Source organism: Rhinolophus sinicus, linkage group LG04 (genome assembly GCF_036562045.2).
Source record: "Rhinolophus sinicus isolate RSC01 linkage group LG04, ASM3656204v1, whole genome shotgun sequence".
NCBI classification, from domain to species: domain Eukaryota; kingdom Metazoa; phylum Chordata; class Mammalia; order Chiroptera; family Rhinolophidae; genus Rhinolophus; species Rhinolophus sinicus.
The window spans coordinates 152,747,622-152,768,369 of NC_133754.1; the positions used below are offsets into that span (position 1 = coordinate 152,747,622).

The 20,748-nt window shown below is 42.0% G+C and overlaps 1 protein-coding gene across 2 annotated transcripts; it reads left to right on the forward strand.

Annotated features, from left to right (window-relative positions):
- The first annotated feature begins 5,826 nt into the window (after nt 1–5,826).
- Nucleotides 5,827–18,326, forward strand: IDNK (IDNK gluconokinase). Of its 2 annotated transcripts, none has more exons than XM_019750151.2 (5): nt 5,827–5,985; nt 7,928–7,958; nt 8,305–8,391; nt 16,917–16,960; nt 17,677–18,326. In XM_019750151.2, the coding sequence occupies exons 1-5, from the start codon at nt 5,936–5,938 to the stop codon at nt 18,020–18,022; spliced, it is 558 nt and encodes a 185-aa protein (XP_019605710.2). In that variant the 5' UTR covers nt 5,827–5,935; the 3' UTR covers nt 18,023–18,326. The 2 variants fall into 2 exon arrangements, with proteins under 2 accessions (XP_019605710.2, XP_019605711.2); XM_019750152.2 differs by having other exon boundaries at nt 5,890–5,985; nt 8,309–8,391.
- Nucleotides 18,327–20,748: the final 2,422 nt, after the last annotated feature.

Consider the following 20,748-nt stretch of genomic DNA (forward strand, 5'->3'; position numbering starts at 1 on the left):
CATTTCTGTACAATCCAATACAATCTGAGAGAGCCCCCTGCACTTACTCTCATCTTAAGGACTTATCATGGGGAACTTGTGTTCTCTAAATTCATAGAAGTCAACTCTCCGGAAATAAACCAACAAGGTGTTAACCTGTAACTTAAGTTTTTTCAAGCTTTTTATGTAGATGCCTCATGAAAGGTCAAACAATATCACCCTTTTCACCAATATGAAACCATTATAATTTTTATCATCAATGTTTAAAGATCCAGCTTTACTTTTATTATTTAAAAAATTATAGCAAATATATTTTTTTAACTAACTGAAAAAATTTGGTGTACGTGTTTCTTAAATACCCATTAGAGGACCTACAAAAAGGAAAAAGTTGAAAAAATATGACATAGGGGTTTGCAAACTATATTCGCAAGGGACACTCATTTTTTCCATGAGATGGACCAACTGAAATCATACATTGGCAATTCATATTTTACCAATCCATAGAATTAAAGTAAGTTTATGGGTAAAATTTTCTCAAGACTATGTTTTTCTCCCATACATTCTCTAACACTTGTTGATACACACTAATATTGTCTGTAAAGTAGCATCACCAGTAAATGATTAAAACAATAAACTGATAAAAAAAATTACTAAATATTTTAATTATGTATTTTTTCTAACACTCATAAAACGTTTTTTCTGCTGGTAAAATGATTCCTAGTTGACATGACAGAAATAAATATCAAAATATTTCAGTGTATTATATAAAAAGTGCCATCACATCTAGTTGTACTCGAAAAAAATTTTTCAGGAATTATATTAGATAAAAATCTTAAACTTCTCCAGGGCAAAAAGAAAATACTATAAAGTAATAAAATACAAGTTGAAAAAGATATATTACAACAAATATACAAAGAGGCTTTTACAATACAACAAGAGGAAGAAAACAACCAACAGAAAATGGAGAAAGGATGTGCATAGACATTACCCAAAAGAGGTGCTATACACAAGTCTCATAAGTCTCAGAGATTCCTGAGACAGGAAATAGTGAACAATACAGAGTAACTGACTACAGCTCTTTAGACTATTCCCGGCTTGTAATAAATACCTGCCCTGCCCATTCAATACTTTTTCTCTCTTAATTCATGCCTACCTAGCAATCTTCTGATTAATCATTGGTTTTCTCAGGTTTTCAGAAACTGAATGGGATTAATTATATTGTAAATCATGAATGCATGATCTATACAATAGTCTCATATTAAAAGAAACTAACAGGAGGGGATTGGGAGATGTTAAAGGTACAAACTTGCAACTAGCAGATAAATAAATCCTGGAGATCTAATGTACAGTGATTGTAGACAATAATACTGTATTATAAACTTCACAGTGGCTAGGAAACTAGATCTTATTTGTTCTCACCACATAAACAAAAATGATAATTACATGATGTGATAGATGTGGTAGCAAATACTATGGTGATAATTATATTGCAATATATAAATGTATCACACCAACAACAGTTGTACACCTTAAACTTACACAATGTTATATCAATATATCTCAATAAAAAAGAAACTAACACTTTGTAACAGAAATTTATAGATAACAAAACACCTTCCTTTTTGTTATCTATTATGAGTTTGCTTCAGAATCACGTCTTCTGGCCTAATCAACCCTGATACACTGATAGAAGTCAATTTTATGGACTTGCAAAGCCAGGAATCAGGCCCTTTACCATGTTGATTCCATGAGGAATGGGAACACTGCTGGATATGATCAGAATCTCCTACAGGGGCAGAGAAAAAAAAGCTGACAGATGGACTTGAGGGGTCAAGGTGAACAATAAATACTGCTGTCTGCTTGCAACTTTCTCAATCCAGCTCATCCAACAAAACAATTCCACTAGGGGTCAGGCTTTACTTAAAATCCATGCTAGTCCCCGCCGGCAAGGAAACAGAAGTAGCTCTCCCCTTCACTCCCCCCACTTTGGCTCCCTCCTGTCTCATTCCCCCCCCTCCTTTCTTCATTCCTCCTTTCTTCCCTCCCTGTAGTTCATTCAGCACGTGTATTTTGAACAGCTACTAAAAGCCAGGCATAGCACCAGATGCTAAGGATACATGGCTTCCACAGTTAAGGAGATAAGAGTAAAGTCAAGAAAACAGACCTTTAACAAAGTAAATTGTTGGGGGGGGAAATTACATACCACCATGTTCTTTACCTTTACCTCTGCCTCAGTTAGAAAAGATAATTAGAGCAGAAACTAACAGCCTCAGTCAGCAGTTAACTCAAAATAGCAGTTCTCAAAGTGAGGTTCACAAAACCCCAGGGTCCCTTGGAAGCTTGACAGCTTCCCAAGACTTAAAGACTTTTCTCATGCAATTGAAGGTGATGTTACAAAGGTAATTTTAAAAACATATTGTATAATGAAGTGTGTCAGCATCTGGATGATTTGCAGCAGTGAACCAATATTTTCCAAATGATCAGGGCACGATGTTACAAAGTCATTGCACGTTAAAAGGTCCATGCAAGATAGATAAAGGGATTTTAATGTAAGAGTGAAAAGAGATCGTTGCTATAGTTTTGTCTCCAGAGGCTCACAGGATGTCCAAGAGAGGACTCAAGCCAGAGCAGTGGTAACCAGGTTCTCGTCTTTGCACAAGCAAGACATGCAGGAATGCACAGGAAGTTTATTAAAACAAAAGTACACGCTTGAGAGGAACGTGCAGGCGAACTCAGGGATTGAGTCTCACTGAGGAAGTCCAGACCATGGGTATTACACCTTCCAAAGGGCAGGTTTGGGGAACATCCCATTGTGGTAACCACAACGTGAATGAGATTATAATGACATAATTAGCTAAAAGTCAGGTCCCAGTCAAGGGGATTAGCCTTGCTGGATGAAACTGGTTCTTGTTCTTCTCCAGCTGCAGGTGCTGGATAGTCACTTGTCACTTGTGTAACCAGTGAGGCACCTCAGCTATATCCTGGAAGGGGTTGTCAGTTTCCTAGGCTACATGTCCTGCCTAGGTTCCAGATTCCACACTGCAACTAGACTTTAAGAAACTACCACTTATCAAGTTTTGATATATCAAAGAATATAGACAATTCTCTTAAAAGGCTTTTAAACAGCCCCACCCTACCCCTTATTCAAAATACGTCCATGTGAGACCACATTTCTTTCATATACTTCAAACAAAACATATTGATTGAATGCAAAAGTAGGTATAAGAATCCTCCAGTCTTCTATTAAGCCAGGCGTGAAAGAGGTGTGCAAAAATGTAAAATAATGCTACTCTTCTCATTATTTTTGTTTTGGAAAATATAGATATTTTTCCTAATATGTGTTATTTATATTTATATGTAATGGATGTATTTTTATTTCTAAAGAAATTAATATTTTTAAGTTTCTCAGTTGTAATTTTTAATACAGTAAATATCAATACATATCATCCCTAAATACAAAAGCTCTTTGGAGTCCTCAATAATTGAAGAGTGAAAAAGAGTCCTAAGACCCAAAACTTTTAGCAGCATCTCCATCTTAAAAGAATGGTGGAAGGAAGCTGAGGTTGCTTTTGTCTCTGCCAATGGGGAATTGAAGTAAGTTATCTGTGGAGAGTGAAGAAGGCTGTGGGTGGAGGGTAATCTGAGACTAGAGAAAAGGTGAGAAAATTTGAGATGATTACAGATGGAAAACCAGGAGCATGCTGGAAATGAAATATTTTCCAGTTTCCTCTTAAGTGCTTCCTCTCAGACACCCTTTCTCATTATTGGCCAGGTGAACAGCAGCTTTCTTGCATGGAGAGCTGTCTCCAGATGACCCAAAGCTGCTCGCCCTCATGCTGTCCTCCCTGTCCCAGAGCCATGCACTATAACAACACACACAGGAAGCAGCACCTCACCGAGGATCTCTTCGGGTTTCCAAGGCACCATGTGCCTCAGCTAGTATAGCAGCTCCTGTACTACCTACCGTGTTTCCCCGAAAATAAGACCTAGCCAGACCATCAGCTCTAATGCATCTTTTGGAGCAAAAATTAATATAAGAACCAGTCTTATTTTACTGTAATATAAGACCAGGTCTTACGTAATATAATGTAATATAAGACCGGGTCTTATATTAATTTTTGCTCCACAAAACGTATTAGAGCTGATGGTCTGGCTAGGTCTGATTTTCAAGGAAACACAGTAGACAAACAGGACCTAATTAATACCAGCCCAATGTTCAGCCTCAGGGTTGCCCATGAATCACAGCTGAGACAACCAGAACCACAGGTGGCACTCTCTGGAAGTCAAAAAAAAGCGAAATTCAGTTCTTAGGGCCTCCTCTGAGTTCTGCTTTCCTGGTCGCACAGGAGGATTCATTTACTGACAACTGAGAGCAAAAGTATTGGATGTAATTCCTTTGCCCTCTCACATACATTCTCTACCCTTCTCTTCCCTGCTTTGTGTCCAGGAGATGGGCATGCTTGGGCCAACTGGACAGACTGCTTAGGCCTCTGCCTTCCAGTTGGGTTTGCTCAGTGGGGTTTGGTCACTAGCAGGAGATCAGAGGGCAAGAGAAGGCAAGGGGAGCTCATCTCCTCTCCTGATTCCCTCCTTGTTGGGCCAACAAGGGGTGTCTGTCTCTCTCTCTAAGACATCTCCACCCATAAAGTTTATACACACACACACCAGAAAGTCTCCCTCCCGTTGCCCCTTCACACCTCCTCTCAGTTACTGGGACTAAGACACTGCCCCTTGTTGCTTATACTGACACTGTCCCCATCTCTGTAAATATTCCCCTGTTAAACCCTTTGCAATGACCCAACTTGAGTGTCCTGTTTCCTGCCCCGCCCCCGCTCCCACTAGTAGAGCAAAGTTGAGGCCCTTGGACAAATCTTGGCAGGGAAATGTGGAGAGAAAAGCCAGACTTTCTGCTAATCATTCTGATTTGGACACTGAAAGAAATAAGAACTTTTCTTTTTTTTTCCCTGAGCTGGTAAAGCAGAGCACAAGTTACAGCATTTGCTTACACATCTATCCCCGTACCTGCCTGGGGCACCTGGAGGGTAAGATTCATCCTTGGAGTCCTGCTGCTAGTAGATATTCAAAACATGGTCATTGGCCACAACTGAACTATAAGACCTCAGACAAGTCACCTTCTCTCTCCAGGTCTTAATTTCTCCATCTGCACAACCCTATCCAGGAACCCTGAAGTGTCACCCACTCTGGCTAAGTACCGAAAAGCAGAGTCAGCGCAGGGGTAATTGTACTATTCATTAAATAAATGCTTTATGTCAGCTTTATTGTTTCAGAGGACACCAAGTAACAAACCAAGGTAACAAAGGTTGGGCAGAAGGTCGTTGGAAATGCTTTAAATCAAATATTTTAAATGACATATAATTAATGTATTGTTTTAAAGCAAATGGGCCCTTCAGAGAGGTTCTCCTTCCCCTTCAGTAATTTACCCGAGAACAGGAGCCGGATTGTATAGCAGAGCCATACAGCCATGACGTGTGCCACCATGGTCCAAAAGATGTCCGCCTCATATTACTGTGACAAATTGCCAGGTTGCAAACCACTATGTACAGCACATCCCAATTTCATAAAATATTCATAACCATCTACGCGGGACGGGGATCATTTTGGGAATGTACGCTTATTGCCACATGGTGTGGGGCAGTGTGAATTTATTTTCTGCTTATTCTTTTTATAGTAATATTTTAAATAAATAAGAGCTACTCCCATTTGTGGAGGAGGCACAGGAGAGTAAGACCTGCAGCCGACAGGGACGAGGGAGCACAGCAGGTGGAGGGGCTCCGGGAGGCGGGCGGGGGACGCGGCGGGTGCAGGGCGGCGAAGGGGGACAAGTTGCGGCGGCGGGGACGACTCGTCCCGCCCGCGTGTTACACCGCCCTCCGCGGCCCGGAAGGCGTGGCAGACGGGCCCCGGGAGACGGCGGGAAGGAGCGGGACTGGGGTCCATGGCGGCGCCCGGCGCGGTGCTGGTCATGGGCGTGAGCGGCTCGGGGAAGTAGGTCCCGGGGCCGGGGGCGCGGGGTGTGTCGGGGAGGCGGCGCGGGGCGGTGGAGGCCAGACCGGTCTCCGTTCCGGGCCCGCGGCGACGGGAAGGCCCTGGGGAGATCCCTCTCCTCTTTGCAAATGAGGAAACTGAAGCCCGGGGCACCTGCTCCCTCTCCCCACCCTCCAACCTGCTCGCCAGGGGCACCTAGCCCGTGACCACGTCCGAGACCCGGGGTCTCTATACCCGGAGAGGCTCTAGCGAAAGCCCCTTGAAAGGGGTGCCTGCTGGGGCGCAAAGGTTCTACTGGCACCAGGAGCGGCTGGGGCGGTCACAAGTGCTCTTGTTTGGGGTGCAGGGCTCGAAGCGCGGGGACAAACCTGGTCCTCGGCTCCTACCGACCTTTGTCAGGCTGGGCAGAGCAGCAGCTCCCTCATCGCGAGGCCCTGGCCTTTTCTGATTAGATTTCGGAACGTGAATTTAAGCTTCCTGGTTTATTGTTTTCCCCTTTCTTTGATCAGTGTTTATCAGCTACAGCTGTTAAAACGGAGGGAGGCCCCTGCAGGCTTGGGAGGAAAGGGGAACACTGGCTACCGCAAAACCTCTGCCCACCCCGTCTGGCCAACTTGGGGGCTGAGGGCGCTAGCCTTTGGCTTCCTGATTAGACCAAAATCTAACTGTGCCCTTTATCAGGAAAGAGCTACTGCAGCTTTCCACCAGAGACAGTAAAAGACGGAACTAAACTAAAATACGATAATCTTCAAAGGCCTGTAGTATTCTGAATCAGAAACTGCCCATGTGCTCAGGTGTATATTATTAGGCTCTTTCTTGTTGCAGGTAGGTAGATTTAGCTTTCCAACACAATTGTGGCCTTTTTTAGCCTCTAATCGTGAGACGTTAAAATAATTTTGGGAAATCTTAACTGCAATGAAAATAAGACATGGAGTTTGAAACTCCCTAACTGTTGTATGAGTTGACAAGTTGGAGAATGTATGACTGCTTCTCTGGTGAGATGTACCTGCAGCCCTAGGTCTTGGTTCTACTGCTGCTGGTTGTGTGAGCTTGGGCAGTACCCCTCTCTGCCATGGAACGGAGGGAGAGGATCTGAACCAGATGATTTATATGGTTATAATTATGGTTATGATATTCATGTATTCGGTAAATATTTATTGAGCTCAATCCTTACACTATGTCACTGATATAATGACCAGAACAGATGAAATTCCTGTCCTCAAAGAGTTTATATTCTAGTATGACAGACAGATAGTAAGTGAATAAGTACATGTAATATAATGTGCCAGGTGGCGGTCGGTGCTCTAGGGGAAAATAAAAGGAAGGTAAGTGGAACAAAATGCCAGGCAGGATGGTGAAGAAAGCTGCTCTAAGGAAGTGGTATTCGAGTAAGACCTACAAGAAGTGAGGGAATCAGCCACATGGATAGCTGGAGAAAGGGCATCATAGGTAGAGGGAATGGCTGAGTGGGAGGGGAGATCAGAAAAACAATGTAGGTAAAGAGAAGTGGTCATATGCTGGAGGTATCTTGAAGGCAGAGCCAACAAAAAGATGTGTTGATGGACTGGATGTAGGGGTATGAGAGGGGGAGAGAGGAGTCGACAATGATTTCAAGGTTTGTTTGATCACTTTATTCAGTATTTTTCTCAAAAAATAAACATCTATAGGACAGGGATGAAAAAATTTCAGAAAGAAGTTCAGGACTTTAACGAGCTCTTATATCTTGCTTTATGGGGAAAAAATAATTGGTAAGTGGATAATTATTTAAATTCCTGAAGAAAAGTTATGCTCTAGACTCAAGGGTCAAGAGCATCACTCTCACTGCTTCAATATGCTAAGTTTATTGGTGTTTTAATACCGCGGGCAGCCATCCTTGGATGGAGGGAGGCGCCGCGCAGGCCAAGAAAGGGCAGTCGTTTGAACATCTGTGTCTTCTCCACAGATCGACGGTGGGCGCCCTGCTGGCAGGCGAGGTAACGTGTTCTAATGCCTTCCGGGTAGGAGTTCCATGGCACTGCTTCCCTTCCTTTCCCCTCCCTCTCTTCTGGCCTGTAGTGGTTTGTAAAACTCACCACAGACACCTCCACAGGGCTTGTGAAACCCAGTGGAACCATTTTGTCTTTCTCCTTGGTGATTACTTGTAGTGATGAATGAAAAAGGGGCTGCAGCAGCCGGGTGGGCGGGGATGTGAAGTGGCATTCCAGGCATCCTTCCTCCTGCAGCTGGAGGATTGCCCTGAGGCTGCGGGTGGCGAAGAAGGTGGCAGGAGCGGGCAGCCCTACCTGCCACATGTGCCTTTCCTTCACTTTGTTCTTACAGCTAGGATGGAAATTCTATGACGCAGATGACTATCACCCGGAGGAAAATCGAATGAAGATGAGAAACGGGATTCCACTGAATGATCAGGTAATGTTAGCTATTTCCAACACAAATATTCCAGCTGGGCGACACAGGTTGGGATCTCTGCAGCACTTGGTGTAGTTCCGTTCCTGAGTCGTGACATAACATGGACAGCGTTCCACAAGCCAGACGCACAGTGAGATCTCCATGTATGTTAACTTTGGCCCTGAACTTCTCTCTCAACTCAGCATCAGGAGTGATGCTGCACCCACCCTCTGCCCCAGCTTGGGCAGGAGCTGCCAGAACACTTTGTTGAAGAATTTTTATCTGCAGAATATAATCCCTGAGAGAGCCTCATACGTGGAGAAGTTCATCTTCTCTCCCCAGGTTCTATCAGCCTACCACCATCACCAGACTGTGGCATCCACCCCCATCCACAGTGATCTTTGCAAATTCAAATCTGGCCCTTTGGAAGTTTCCCACTGATCTCAGGGTAAAGACCAAACAACTAAACTCCTAAATGTCCGTGGTCAGGACAGACTGACCCTACCCCACTCTACTCTTTAGGTGCCAGGCACCCCCACCCTATCTCCCCTGGAGCCATAGTGGCCTTTTTCAGTCCCTTCTACTTCTATGTTCCTCGCCAGGGACTTTGCATCTGCTAGTCCTACTGCCTGGAAGGTGCTTCCTTCCTCTTATCACTGAGTTAACCCTGCTCATCCTGCACATCTCAGCTCCTGTGCTTCTTCTTTAAGGAAGTCCTCCTTGACCTACTTAAGTAAAACCTCCTATAATAAACTCTCATCCCTTATTGCCCCTGTCTCAGTTGCAACTTGGCATTTGATGGTGTGAGAATTTGATTAATATTTATCTCTGCAACTAGATTTTACTGCCAAAAGGGCAGGGACTTTGGCCATTTCTATTAACCCCTGTGTATCTCAGAGCCTGACACAGTAAATGTGAGAATACTTGTGGCATAGTTGTGAGTGAATGCATGAATGAGAGAAGGAATGAATGATTAGCACTTAATTCCTGCATGCAACACCATGAGGCCCTTTCCTAGAGGGTCTCTCTGAAGCCAGAGTTACAAACTGTGGATTCCTTGGCTTAACTAGCTGTAGCCCAGGAGACACTATGAGGGCAGGGCTGAGGTCTTGGTCCACAGGGCAACTTTGAGCTGGGATCAAAGGCCCACATGTCAAGTGTGTCCAAAGGGCAGGAAGAAATGGAACTGACCAACGACCAGCACTGTTGCTTTCACTTACTATGAACTTGGCTCACGCCCAGTTGTGTCCCAACTATCTCTCTTCCCTGTGTCCTGCCCTGAAGGACTTGAATCAGTAAACCATTAGTGGGTCCAATTCTAGAACATTCTAAGGGTGTGTCCTTCTCTTTGTTTCAGAGAGTACAGCTTGAGTTTGCAGTGATTCAAGCCTTAAACCATCAAAGTTAAGTTTGTAACATTTGACTTTAGAAGATAGGAGGAGTGAATTATAAAAGAAATACAGAGTAATAATTTAAACATAATACTGATATTATACTAGAGATAATAGACATAATGTAGATAACCTGGCTCTACCACTAAGCTTGTGTGACCTTTGACAAATGGGTTAGTCTGTCTGTGCCTAATTTTCCTCCCCTGAAGTAGGGATAGTACCATTTCATTGGGTTCTTGGGAAGATTAAATGAGATAATACAAAAAAAAATATGCACAGAGAAGTACCCAATGCATTCAGTAAATGTCACTTATTTATTATTGTTGTTAGTATCATATCTGTATAGACATGTGTATATGACATTTCTATGGAGTATGTAAAATGTGCTGTGCCCGTGTTATTTTTCTCCTTGGTGAGTTGCAAGTAAGAGTTAAGTTAAAGAACAAAGTACAGCAACCCAAATGGCATTTAAACATCCTTGAAAATGGCATTTAAACATCCTTCCTGTTATTCACAAGTGAGGCGTGTTAAGTGGGCAGGATGGATGGGGAGAGGGGGAGTAGGATTCAGAAGAGTAATTTATTGTACAGAAGACAAGGTTATTAGTTACCGGGAGAAACATAACGAGTTCCTCAGTATATTCAGGAGAAACTGTGCAAATTAGCCAGACTTTAGAGAGATGCAGAACAGGGAGAGAAAAAGGTAGAACAGCAGATGGTTTATAGTCTTGACATGAGCCAAGCCATTCTAAGAGTGAAGGTGTGGGTCATAGCTGGGCTAACACTGATCACCCTGGCAACCAGCCCCACCCTCTTTGCTACTGTGATGAGGATCAAGTACAGAGTCCTAGGCAGAGGCAGGGGTTCTGCCTGGGGAAGAGTCTTAGGAAGGTTTGGGGAGGGTTTTGTGCTCAGAGGACTGAGGTGTGAAGAGAAAGAACCTGACTTGAAGAAGCCAAGGGCTCCTTAAGGCTATTTAAATGTACATTAATTAAAATTAAGTAAAATGTAAACTCTAGTTCCTGGGTGTAGTGCCACATTACAGGTGTTCAAGAGCTACATGTGGCTGGTGGCTACCAATCCAGACAGTGCAGACATAGGACATTTCCGTCACAAAAAAGCTCTATTTGACAGCACTGGTCTAGAAAGATATGTTATTAGCATCATGATGAATTTCCAAGCTGCTATTCCAAGAGGCCCCACTATGTGCCAGGTCCAAGCTGTCCTGGCAGCCCGCAGTGACACTTGAGCAGACTTCAAAGTCTATTTAAAGGAGGTGTTTTTTGAGCAATGTTTTTCCTGATTATAAAGGTAATACTTGTCCTGTATAGGAAATTTGGAAAGTGCTGACAAATTCTTTCACAGAATACATCAATCACTCTTGGTTTCATCTGCCAAAAATACCTATTGATTGAATTTTGGAGGTTTTCCTCCTATCTTTTTGGGGGTACATATTCTTTTTACATGCATTCCTTCCTCTGTGGTCTTAAGTACATTTTTGCACCAAGTAAAACAGTCCCTCTTTCCTTCTCCCCTCCCACTTTTCCCTTCCCCTCTGCCTCCCCTAACAGTGCTGGCCATACTCTGCCTCCATCTGGTCCTCTGCGTTCCACCTCCCCTTCTTCCTTTAAACATTATCCCCTTTCAGAGGATATTTTATTTCTGTAGATGTTTCCATCAGATCATTGAAACCATAGGCCCAGGAATCCTCCTCCGTCCTCATGATGTCCTGACATTGTGCCCACTACTTCCAAGACTGGGCTGGTGGTGGTGGGCACACCGTTCCACACCCCCCTCACCCTTGCATGAAAGGAGTGTCCGAAATGAGATGACCTTGAACATCAGATCCAGCAGCAGAGATGCCCATTTGGGTTATGTTTCCTGTCTTTCCACTACGACTCTTTTTGTGTGTGTGACTTTCATAATTTATTATTGTCCATAGTAACTATTCACAAAGTTGAGTGAATTTGCCCTAATGTCTCCTCTTTCTTGCCCCAATTCCTATTTCTGTAAAGGGGAGACCTCTATCTCTCTCTTTCTCACAAACATTATGAACATAAAATGTGGAGCTCGTGTCCAAGTCTTCCCTAACACCCTTACAGTAAAGTGCACACGGTGTAGCAGATCACTCAGGGTCTCGACCATCTCATCCTGACAGTGTCTCCTGACCTTCTTCACATTATCAATGTCCACAGCTCCTGTTTACCAGTGCTAAGCATGTGCCTCATCCATGTGCTCAGGAATCTTGGGACACCGTCTTGATACTCTCAGTCTTGGACTATGCCCTTCTCTCTGCTGTGCAGGTGCTGCTTCAATTGAAATTTTCTTTGTCCTTCAAGATTTAGCCTTCCTAGGGCCTGATCAAAATTGATCTCCCCCCTTACTGTGCTATCATAGCCCTTCTTAGTCTATTTCTTTTAGCTCCCATCCCTGCCCTGTGGATAATTTAATTGGTCATCTACCTATCTGTCTTTTCTACCAGACTGTGGCCCCTTTGAGAACAAGGACTACACCGTTCATTTTTACATCCCCAACGCTCGACATGTTGCTTTGCACATATTAAGTATTCATTGTTTGTGGAATTAAATCCCATTGCATGACAAATTCATGAATTAAAGCTCTTTTAAAAATTCAAAGTTGGAAATAAATATCTCAACTATTAAATCAGCCAAAAGTAATATTTAAAACCAAGTCTACTCCATCTCTTATTTAAATGTCAAAGAAGCTCAATGAATTACTTATGTTCCCCCATTTTACATATGAACAAAGGGAGGCACAGAGAAGTTACCTCACTTGAGCAAAGCCACACAGTGAAGGGAGTCTCTCTAACCTCAAAGACCCCACTTTTCCTAATAGTAGGTTCAAGTACCTGATAATCCATAGAACAAATAAGCATAAGAAGTGAATCAGGGTTGGTTAAATGGAGAGAGAAAGGGTAAAAGTGAGGATGAGGGTGAGAGTAGGAAGGAGATGTGAGGCGTTCAATAAGCATATCCATTGTAAGGGCCTAAGCCTTAAAGGGTATCTGAGGCGAGTAATGCTGTGGCCTGGCCTGATGCCAACCAGGTATGAGAATTCTGCCTTCCACACAGGAATCTAGATAGTCTCTGGAGCTGCTTTGGAAAAACCCTTCTCCGTGTGGCCCCATGTGATTCTCAAGGAAGAAACCCAATCCTTTAATTATGACTCAATACTTGGAAACTTCAGGGATAAAGGTCAAAGTGCTTCTCTTTTATCTCCAACTTTCTCACATTGTTTTTGAGACCAATGAACCCAGACCTTACAGATGCACAGTGATTAGACTGGTCAACATATGTTCTGATTTGGCAAATGTCTGAAAGCATCTATTTTTATTTAAATAGTTTTATATTTCCATTTATTAATTATAGTTTTCATGGTGGAGCTTCTGAGGAATTTTATTATGACTAAATGAACCAATGTGCCTTTTTCTTGACTAAAGCATATATTGAGGTACTATTAAAATAATTTTTTTAAGAAGCATGGATTCAAAATAAGAGTTCATATCCTTGTACACAGGATAGAAAGCTCATTACCCAAACATGTTTTCTGTTATTTTTAATTTGTTTCATTATTATGAAATATTTTAGGCATGTAGAAAGTGTAAAGAATACAGTCAATACTCAGTTAAATGAAATAACATATTTGTTATTTCTAATAACATATTTGTTATTCCTAAGCCATAAAATAACACAGAGACTGATCTCCTCTTTTAAAGCACAAATAGAGACATTTGTGCAGAGGGAGATGAATGAAGCTGTAAGATTGTACGAAGCATGGAGCTGAACCTGAGTGTCTTGCATAAGTCGTGAAAACTGTTGTTGAGTGAAGATTACAAATATTTCCACTTGCTGGATTCAAGAAGCAGCAAAGAATCTGGCTACCTCTCCTGGACCACAGGTGGGAAAAAGTCATTTTTGAGAACCAAAGACCTCATTACACCCAATTCACATTATATGGAAGATACCAAACTGAAAATATAAAGCTGGTCTGGAATTGCTGAGACTATTATGGAAATGTTTCCAAAACTCAGCACTCCCACTGGGAAAGAAAATCTGAAAGATGAGCTTACAATCAGAAATTACAAACCATACAAGTAAATGAACCACTGTGAGGAAGAATCAGCAAAAGCACAAATGGAAGATGTTTCACTCCAAGAAATAGACATAATAGAATCAAATAGAAGACAAGAACAGGAAAACTTTTAAAAGAATGAAATAAAAATACTAGAAATGAACATAACCAATGGGTGGATTAAACAATAAACTAGACACAACTGAAGAGAGAACTAGCGAATTAGAAGGCAGATGGGAGGATGTTACCTAGAGTACAGAAGAGTGCTAGAGAACTAGAAAACATTCAAGAAAAATTAAGAGCCTGGTATGATAAAATGAGTTTCACATACAGCTAAAGGGAATCCAGGAACAGAATAAGTGGGGGGAAGGCAATATTCAAAGAGAGAGTAGTAGTTCACAATTTTCCAGGGCATGGGTTCTCAGACTGAATATGCAAAATGAGTCTTGAACAAGATAAATAGTAAAAACGCAAATCATCAAAGAGGTTTTTTCCTACCAGAAGCTACTAAAGAGAAAAATACATATTCTAAAGGATTGCCCAATATACCAAGAGCACCTTTTCAACAACATAGGCTCAGAGAGAGTGAAATAAGTATTCAAACTGTTGAGGGACAACTGTGAACCAAAAATTAATAGAGAACCAAGAATTCTTCATCAACTAAACTCTTATTTAAGAGCAAAATAAAGACATTTTTCTGACATATATAAAGACAGAAGGGAAAACTGTCAAATTCTCAGTCTCGGGGGAAAATTGAAAACATCTCTCTTGAAAAAAGATACATCGAACAGACAAAAGAAATTATTAAAGATATAGAAGATTTAGAAAACAAATATATCAAGTTTGACATAAGCATTAATAAAAAAGAATAAACATTCTTTTCAAATACATATAGAACATTTATAAAAATTGACCATGTGCTAGATCACTTGATACTAGTGCCACAGGCACAATTTGCCACAAATTCCAAAGAATATCATGCAATCACATTCTTTACCATAATGAAAAAGAATTATAATAAAAATCAATAATAAAAATTCTCACAAATCACTAACATGGCTGGAAACTATCAAAATAAGTAAATTGAACATTAAAATTAATATATAAATGTGTAAGTTAAAAATCATAATGGAAATTATAAAATATTTAGAAATGTACAACAAAAATGTTACCAACCAAAACTTATGGGATGCAGCTGAAACATTACTTAGGAGGAAACTTACAGCTTCTGAATGCATTTCTGGAAAAATAAGAATGGAAAGTAATGAGCTAAATGTTCAAGTAGGGAAAAAAAAACTAAAAGAATGTAACAAATATAAATGCTGAACTTAATGGAATATAAACCTATGTGGGTGAGGAGTAAAAACTGCAAAATAAAAATAGACAAATCTCTGGGAAGACTGATAAAGAGGGGAAGAAAGCACAATTAGGAATGGAAAAGAGTGTCATGAACAATCTTATGTCAGTAAATTTGAAGAGTTAGATAAAAATGGACTATTACGTAGAAAATATAACTTACTGTGGGAAAATGGGTTTGGATGACAGTGATCTGATGGCAGAGAGGATGCTCAGGGAACAACATAGTCTCTTCCCCCCACAAATGAAAACATGACCTTGCAGATGCTGCATTTGGCTCGAGAATCAGAAGGGTCCAAAGATCTGCCTATATGTGTAGTCTCTTCCTGCTATCCACAGTGTTGCAGTTACCAAAACTGAATCAAGTATAGAAGACCTGAATACAATGATGCTTATTAAAGAAACTGAATCTATAATCAAGAAATACCCCTCAAAAGAGGACCCAGGCCCAGATGGTTGGCTTAAGCAATAGATACTTATTTCTCACAGTTCTGGAGTCTGGAAGTCCAAGATCAGGATGTTAACATGGTCAGGTTCTTGATGAGGGCCCTCTTTCTGGCTTGCAAAAGGCCGCTGCCTTCTTACTGTATCCTCACGTGGGGATTGGCAGGAGAGAGTGTGCACTAGCTTCCTGGTCTTTTTACAAGGGCACTAATCCCACCCTCCTGATCTCATCTAAACCTAATTACCTCCAAATACCATCACATTTGGGCATTAGGGCTTCAACACAGGAATTCTGGGAGAAACATTTACTCCATAACAATAACATATGGCATACAATACAGAAAAATAGAAAAAGAGGGAAAGCTACTCTACTCATTTTATAAGGCTAGTATAACCTGATACCAAAATTTAATACAGACTATACAAGGAAAAAAAATACAAGTCTCAATTATATAAATGCAAAAATCCTCAATAAAATGGTAGTAATCAAATATGTAAAAGCAATAACATTTTAAAATGTATCATGTGTCCAGAACACAAAAATAAAGGGTGGGGCACACGTGGAGAAATGGTTGGGACATAAAACAAGATTGAGTTGAAAATTGTTGAAGCTGTTATGAGTATACAGGAGTTTGTTTTGTACTATTTTGTCTGCTTTTGTATATTTAAAATTTTCATAATAAAGTGTTTCTTTTATTTAATGCATTATGGTCAATCAGTATTTACCCTAGGAAGGAGGAAAGAACAGTCTCAGGAAGATTTTTTTGTGTGAAACACTGTAGGGTGGGTGTCCTATGTAAACTTCTGTCTTCTCTTTGGAAAAATAAAAATTTCTCACAATGCTTTTAATCTTGAGGGGAATTTTGATGTTGGAAGATACGAAGAAAAGGACCGAGGATAGCTGACATAAGGGTTTCTGTAAATACCTCCCTGCATTTCAGATCAGAGGCACCTACAGAATCATGCAATACAATAAAAGATTTGTAAACACATTAGAGCGAGGGAAAACATATATACAACAGGGAGATTAAGATGGGGGAGATACATACTGGGCAACTTTTATTATTGTGAAAAGAGCCCCTGGTGTCTGAACCAGGAAAATGTTTCTGTTGCTTAACTGCCGAGTGACTTGCCCCCTAAGTGTATGGCCTACTTCTCAACACCACCAAGATCTCTCTGGACCTCAGCATAGACAAACATGATTAACTATGCTTCTGTACAAACAATACCTGGAAAAGTCATTTTGTGTCTGCTTTAATTTCAGGACAGGATTCCATGGCTCTGCAATTTGCATGACATTTTATTAAGGTAAGAGCATCAGGCCTTGGCATAAGCCAGTGAGTAGAACAGACCCATCAGAAAATATAGAGAAAAAATACACCCTTGAAATCGCAACTGACTGATGATAAAGGATTCCAGAAATGGAATGTGTTTCTATCAAATAATCAACAATGATTTTAACCAGCTACAGAAGTGTCATTTAGTCTGGTCCTGGAGATAACCCTAGACAGCTCGTCTTGGTTAGCCACTTGGCTTCCGTAAGCCTGTTTCTTCATCTGAAAAACGAAGATAAACATAGTTCCTGGTCACAGATTATTGTGAGGAATTAATGAGATGAAGCACGGGTGGCACTTAGAACAGTACATACAAAGTGCACAAAAAATGATAGCATGCTGCACGTGAGCCACATCCTGTATCCACAGGAGCCGAGTCAACTCTTAGCAAGCATCTTGTAACTTTTCCTTACCACAGTTCTATGGGCAGATCTTGTGAGTAGCCCCCTTTAACAGGGGGGAACTGATGCTCAGGGAGGTGCATACCTCGCCCAAGATGAATCAGTTCACTAGTAGATCTTTACCTCAAAGCTAGGACTGCTTGATACTTGACTGCCATTTTGTAACACCTTCCACTGGCAGGAAAGTAGGCCTGGACTACAACCTAGAATTGACATCAAGTATTTTAAATGTCTTTATTCTTTAGCACCTCCTCTTCCCCTGCCCTTTTGTTTTGTTTTTTTTTAACAGAGATGTAGCCACAGGACAGCATGTGGTTCTAGCCTGTTCAGCTCTGAAAAAAGTGTACAGAGACATCTTAATACGAGGAAAAGATGGCACACCTCGGAAGCGTGCTGAGCCGGGGAAGGAAGAAAAGCTGGCTGAGGTGAAGCTCCTTGTGGTCCATCTGAGTGGGTCATTTGAGGTCATCTCTGGACGCTTACTCCAAAGAAAAGGACATTTTATGCCCCCTGAGTTATTGCAATCCCAGTTCGATATTCTGGAGCCCCCATCAGCTCCAGAAAATTTCATCCAAATCAATGTGGACAAAGATCTTTCAGAGGTAATTGCTACAATTTTGAAAGTTTTAAAATGAAATGTAAGTCATTCCGTATCAGTGGTCCAGAATAGAATTAGGCATACATTTCTATTCTATCCCAAACCATGTTCCAGCAGCCTTGCTAATACTGTATCCTAAATTCTAGTTAAGGTGATCAAACCACAATGCGTGATATGCTTGTTCAGGTGTATTTTTAGGAATTTTGTGATATTCTTGTCATCACGCTCTGGCACACCCAATCAAATGATCAAAGGACATTATATAATCGATGCTGAAATCATTACCTTACTTAGAATACTCTTGATCATGCTGCCTTCAGACAAATAAATGAAACCTGGCTATCCTTGGAAATTGGTCTTTGGAGCATAAATGTGTCCAAAATAGACCGCTCAGCAGCAAGTCATTTCATACCACACACCTAATCCTCTGTCCTTCGGTCATTTCAAGATTAAGTAAATAAAAAGCATATGTAGTTCACGAATATAGAAAACTGCAAAGATGGAACTTGAGTGAATGAAGTGTGGGACTTGCTGACCCAGTCTGCCCGTCCCTATTTTAGAGACCTCTTTGAAACCAGGCCGTAAAGCTGGGAGATCAGCGCACCTGCCCTCCTGCTGTAAAAGCCATCAGTGATGCACACTTGGCGTGCAAGGAAGGACGCCAGAGCTGCTATGGCCAAGACGTGAAACGAAACCTTCCGATGGGCAGCGATGTGCCAGTGGTCGCTGGCCTGTGAGGCTTGGAGCTTGGAGGTGCTGGTGCGTTGCTGGCAGGCAGCTTACTGGGCACCAGCTAGGGAAGCTCCACTCTGGCCAGCAAGGGCTGGGTTTGAGCCCTTCCCCCACGGGGCTCCAGGAAGACGGCTCTTTATCCATCTATGCTAACCTGGACCGCAGGACCCAGCCACTCTGCAGGGCCACTGGTTGGCTCTGGCCAGAAAGTTTTGGAACCAATCACCTGTTTTCTTTCACAAGGACGTGCAGTTTTTGTCCTGGGCACTACAAATAGAATACCTGTGTGGGGTGCCCGTGGGGATTAAAGGGCCCTTCTGGGTGGACAGACCTTGCCTAAGAAATTGTGGAGGCCAGACTATCTGGGGCACCTCCTGCCTGGCTTCAGTTTACATCAGCCCTCATATTTAGGGTCCAGGCAACATGCTCCAGCTGGATCAGAGTCACCCCCAGCCAGAGAAAGGACTCAATCAGTCCACTGTCAGTGAGTCCATCCTGGGTACTGTGAGGGGCACTCTGGGGGATTTGAGGACCTGGAACACAAAGCCCTGGCTCTCTGGTCACTTACACTCAGGGGTGAAAAGATCAGGCATCTCATCTTCTCTGGCACAGGCCAGCGTTCTCAGTGAAGGTGGTCCTTCACAAAAAAGAATTGGTTTTCAAATGTCCCACTGGACATTCATGTAGGACCAAATGAAAAAACTTGTTTATAATTATAGGAGCGCGCACAGAATCTATTTTATATATAAAAATTTTTTTGCAGTTTTAATATCCACTGAAATTTCCAAGACTGCAACATTCTCTTTCTAAATGGACAACTGTATTCCATTTTATTTTTAACTTTACCAAAAGTTGTTTATCACTTCAGAAAAACCACGGTGTATTTCTGTCATGAATACAACACACCTACATCCACCTGCATTTGTATTGCTCATTCAGTGATCCATCGACAGGCGCAAGCACCCAACTGCTCCATTGTGTGTCTAGTGTAGCCACCTCCAAGCATTACATATCGAAACCCATTCATTTATGACAAGTTACTTTCCTTTTTTTGTCCTTTAGTTAGGCATCATATTTATTATTTGCTTGGGTAAGCTTTATTAGCAAATAGTTCCACTTCAAGATGGCGAGGGGGCATTAGAAAATACTTGTTTTAAAAAAACAATGGCCTTGAGTCTGGCGAGGTTGGGTACCTTGGTCATGTTCCCAAAAAAACAGCCACAGGGAGGACAAAGTGAGCCAGTACTGCCCTCTGGCGGCCGAGGGGGACAGAATAAGCACAAACTGTTCTCCAAGTCCTGAGAACCCCTCAGCAGCCAAGGGTCATATATCCCTGGGTCAAAGGCAGTGGAATGCTGCTCCCCGTCCGGCCCTGACCACACCCCTGCCCAGCCTCTATGACCCAGGAAGAAGGGCCAGGCCAGAACTGTTTGTAGTGGCTCAAAATAGATACCAATGAAAGATCTCAATCCTGCAAATACCAGTCACCACCCCCTCTGGCAGGACTCTCCATCTTGCCTCCTACTCCCCACCACTGGAGAAGTTCCAGTTAAACATTTTCCTCTCCTATAAAACGGGGACACTCCCTGCCGCATAAGGTTGTAAGAACTGATATAATACATGCAAAGTGCTGAGACCAAAACTTGACACATGACCTGTTCAACAAATGTTAGCTCTTGTCATTCCCTGGAGTCTGAGGGAGTGTGACCATAGGACAAAAACTCCCACATCTGTTTTTATGACGGTGGAGTAGCTTATGAACCCCTTCTAAGTATGTGAATCTTAAGTCTTTGGGCTCTATCTAATAGGTCTTCCTTCTTAACCCCTGCCAGGGTTTCATTCCACCCCTCCCCAATCCTTGGCCAGGTCAAATCAGGTACTTATACACCGATGTTATAGCAGTATTATTCACAATATCCAAATAACGGAAGTGTCCATCAAGAGATGAATAAAATGTGGTATACATCCACACAATGGAGTATTATTCAGCCATAAAAGGGAATGAAGTACTGATACATACTACAACATAGA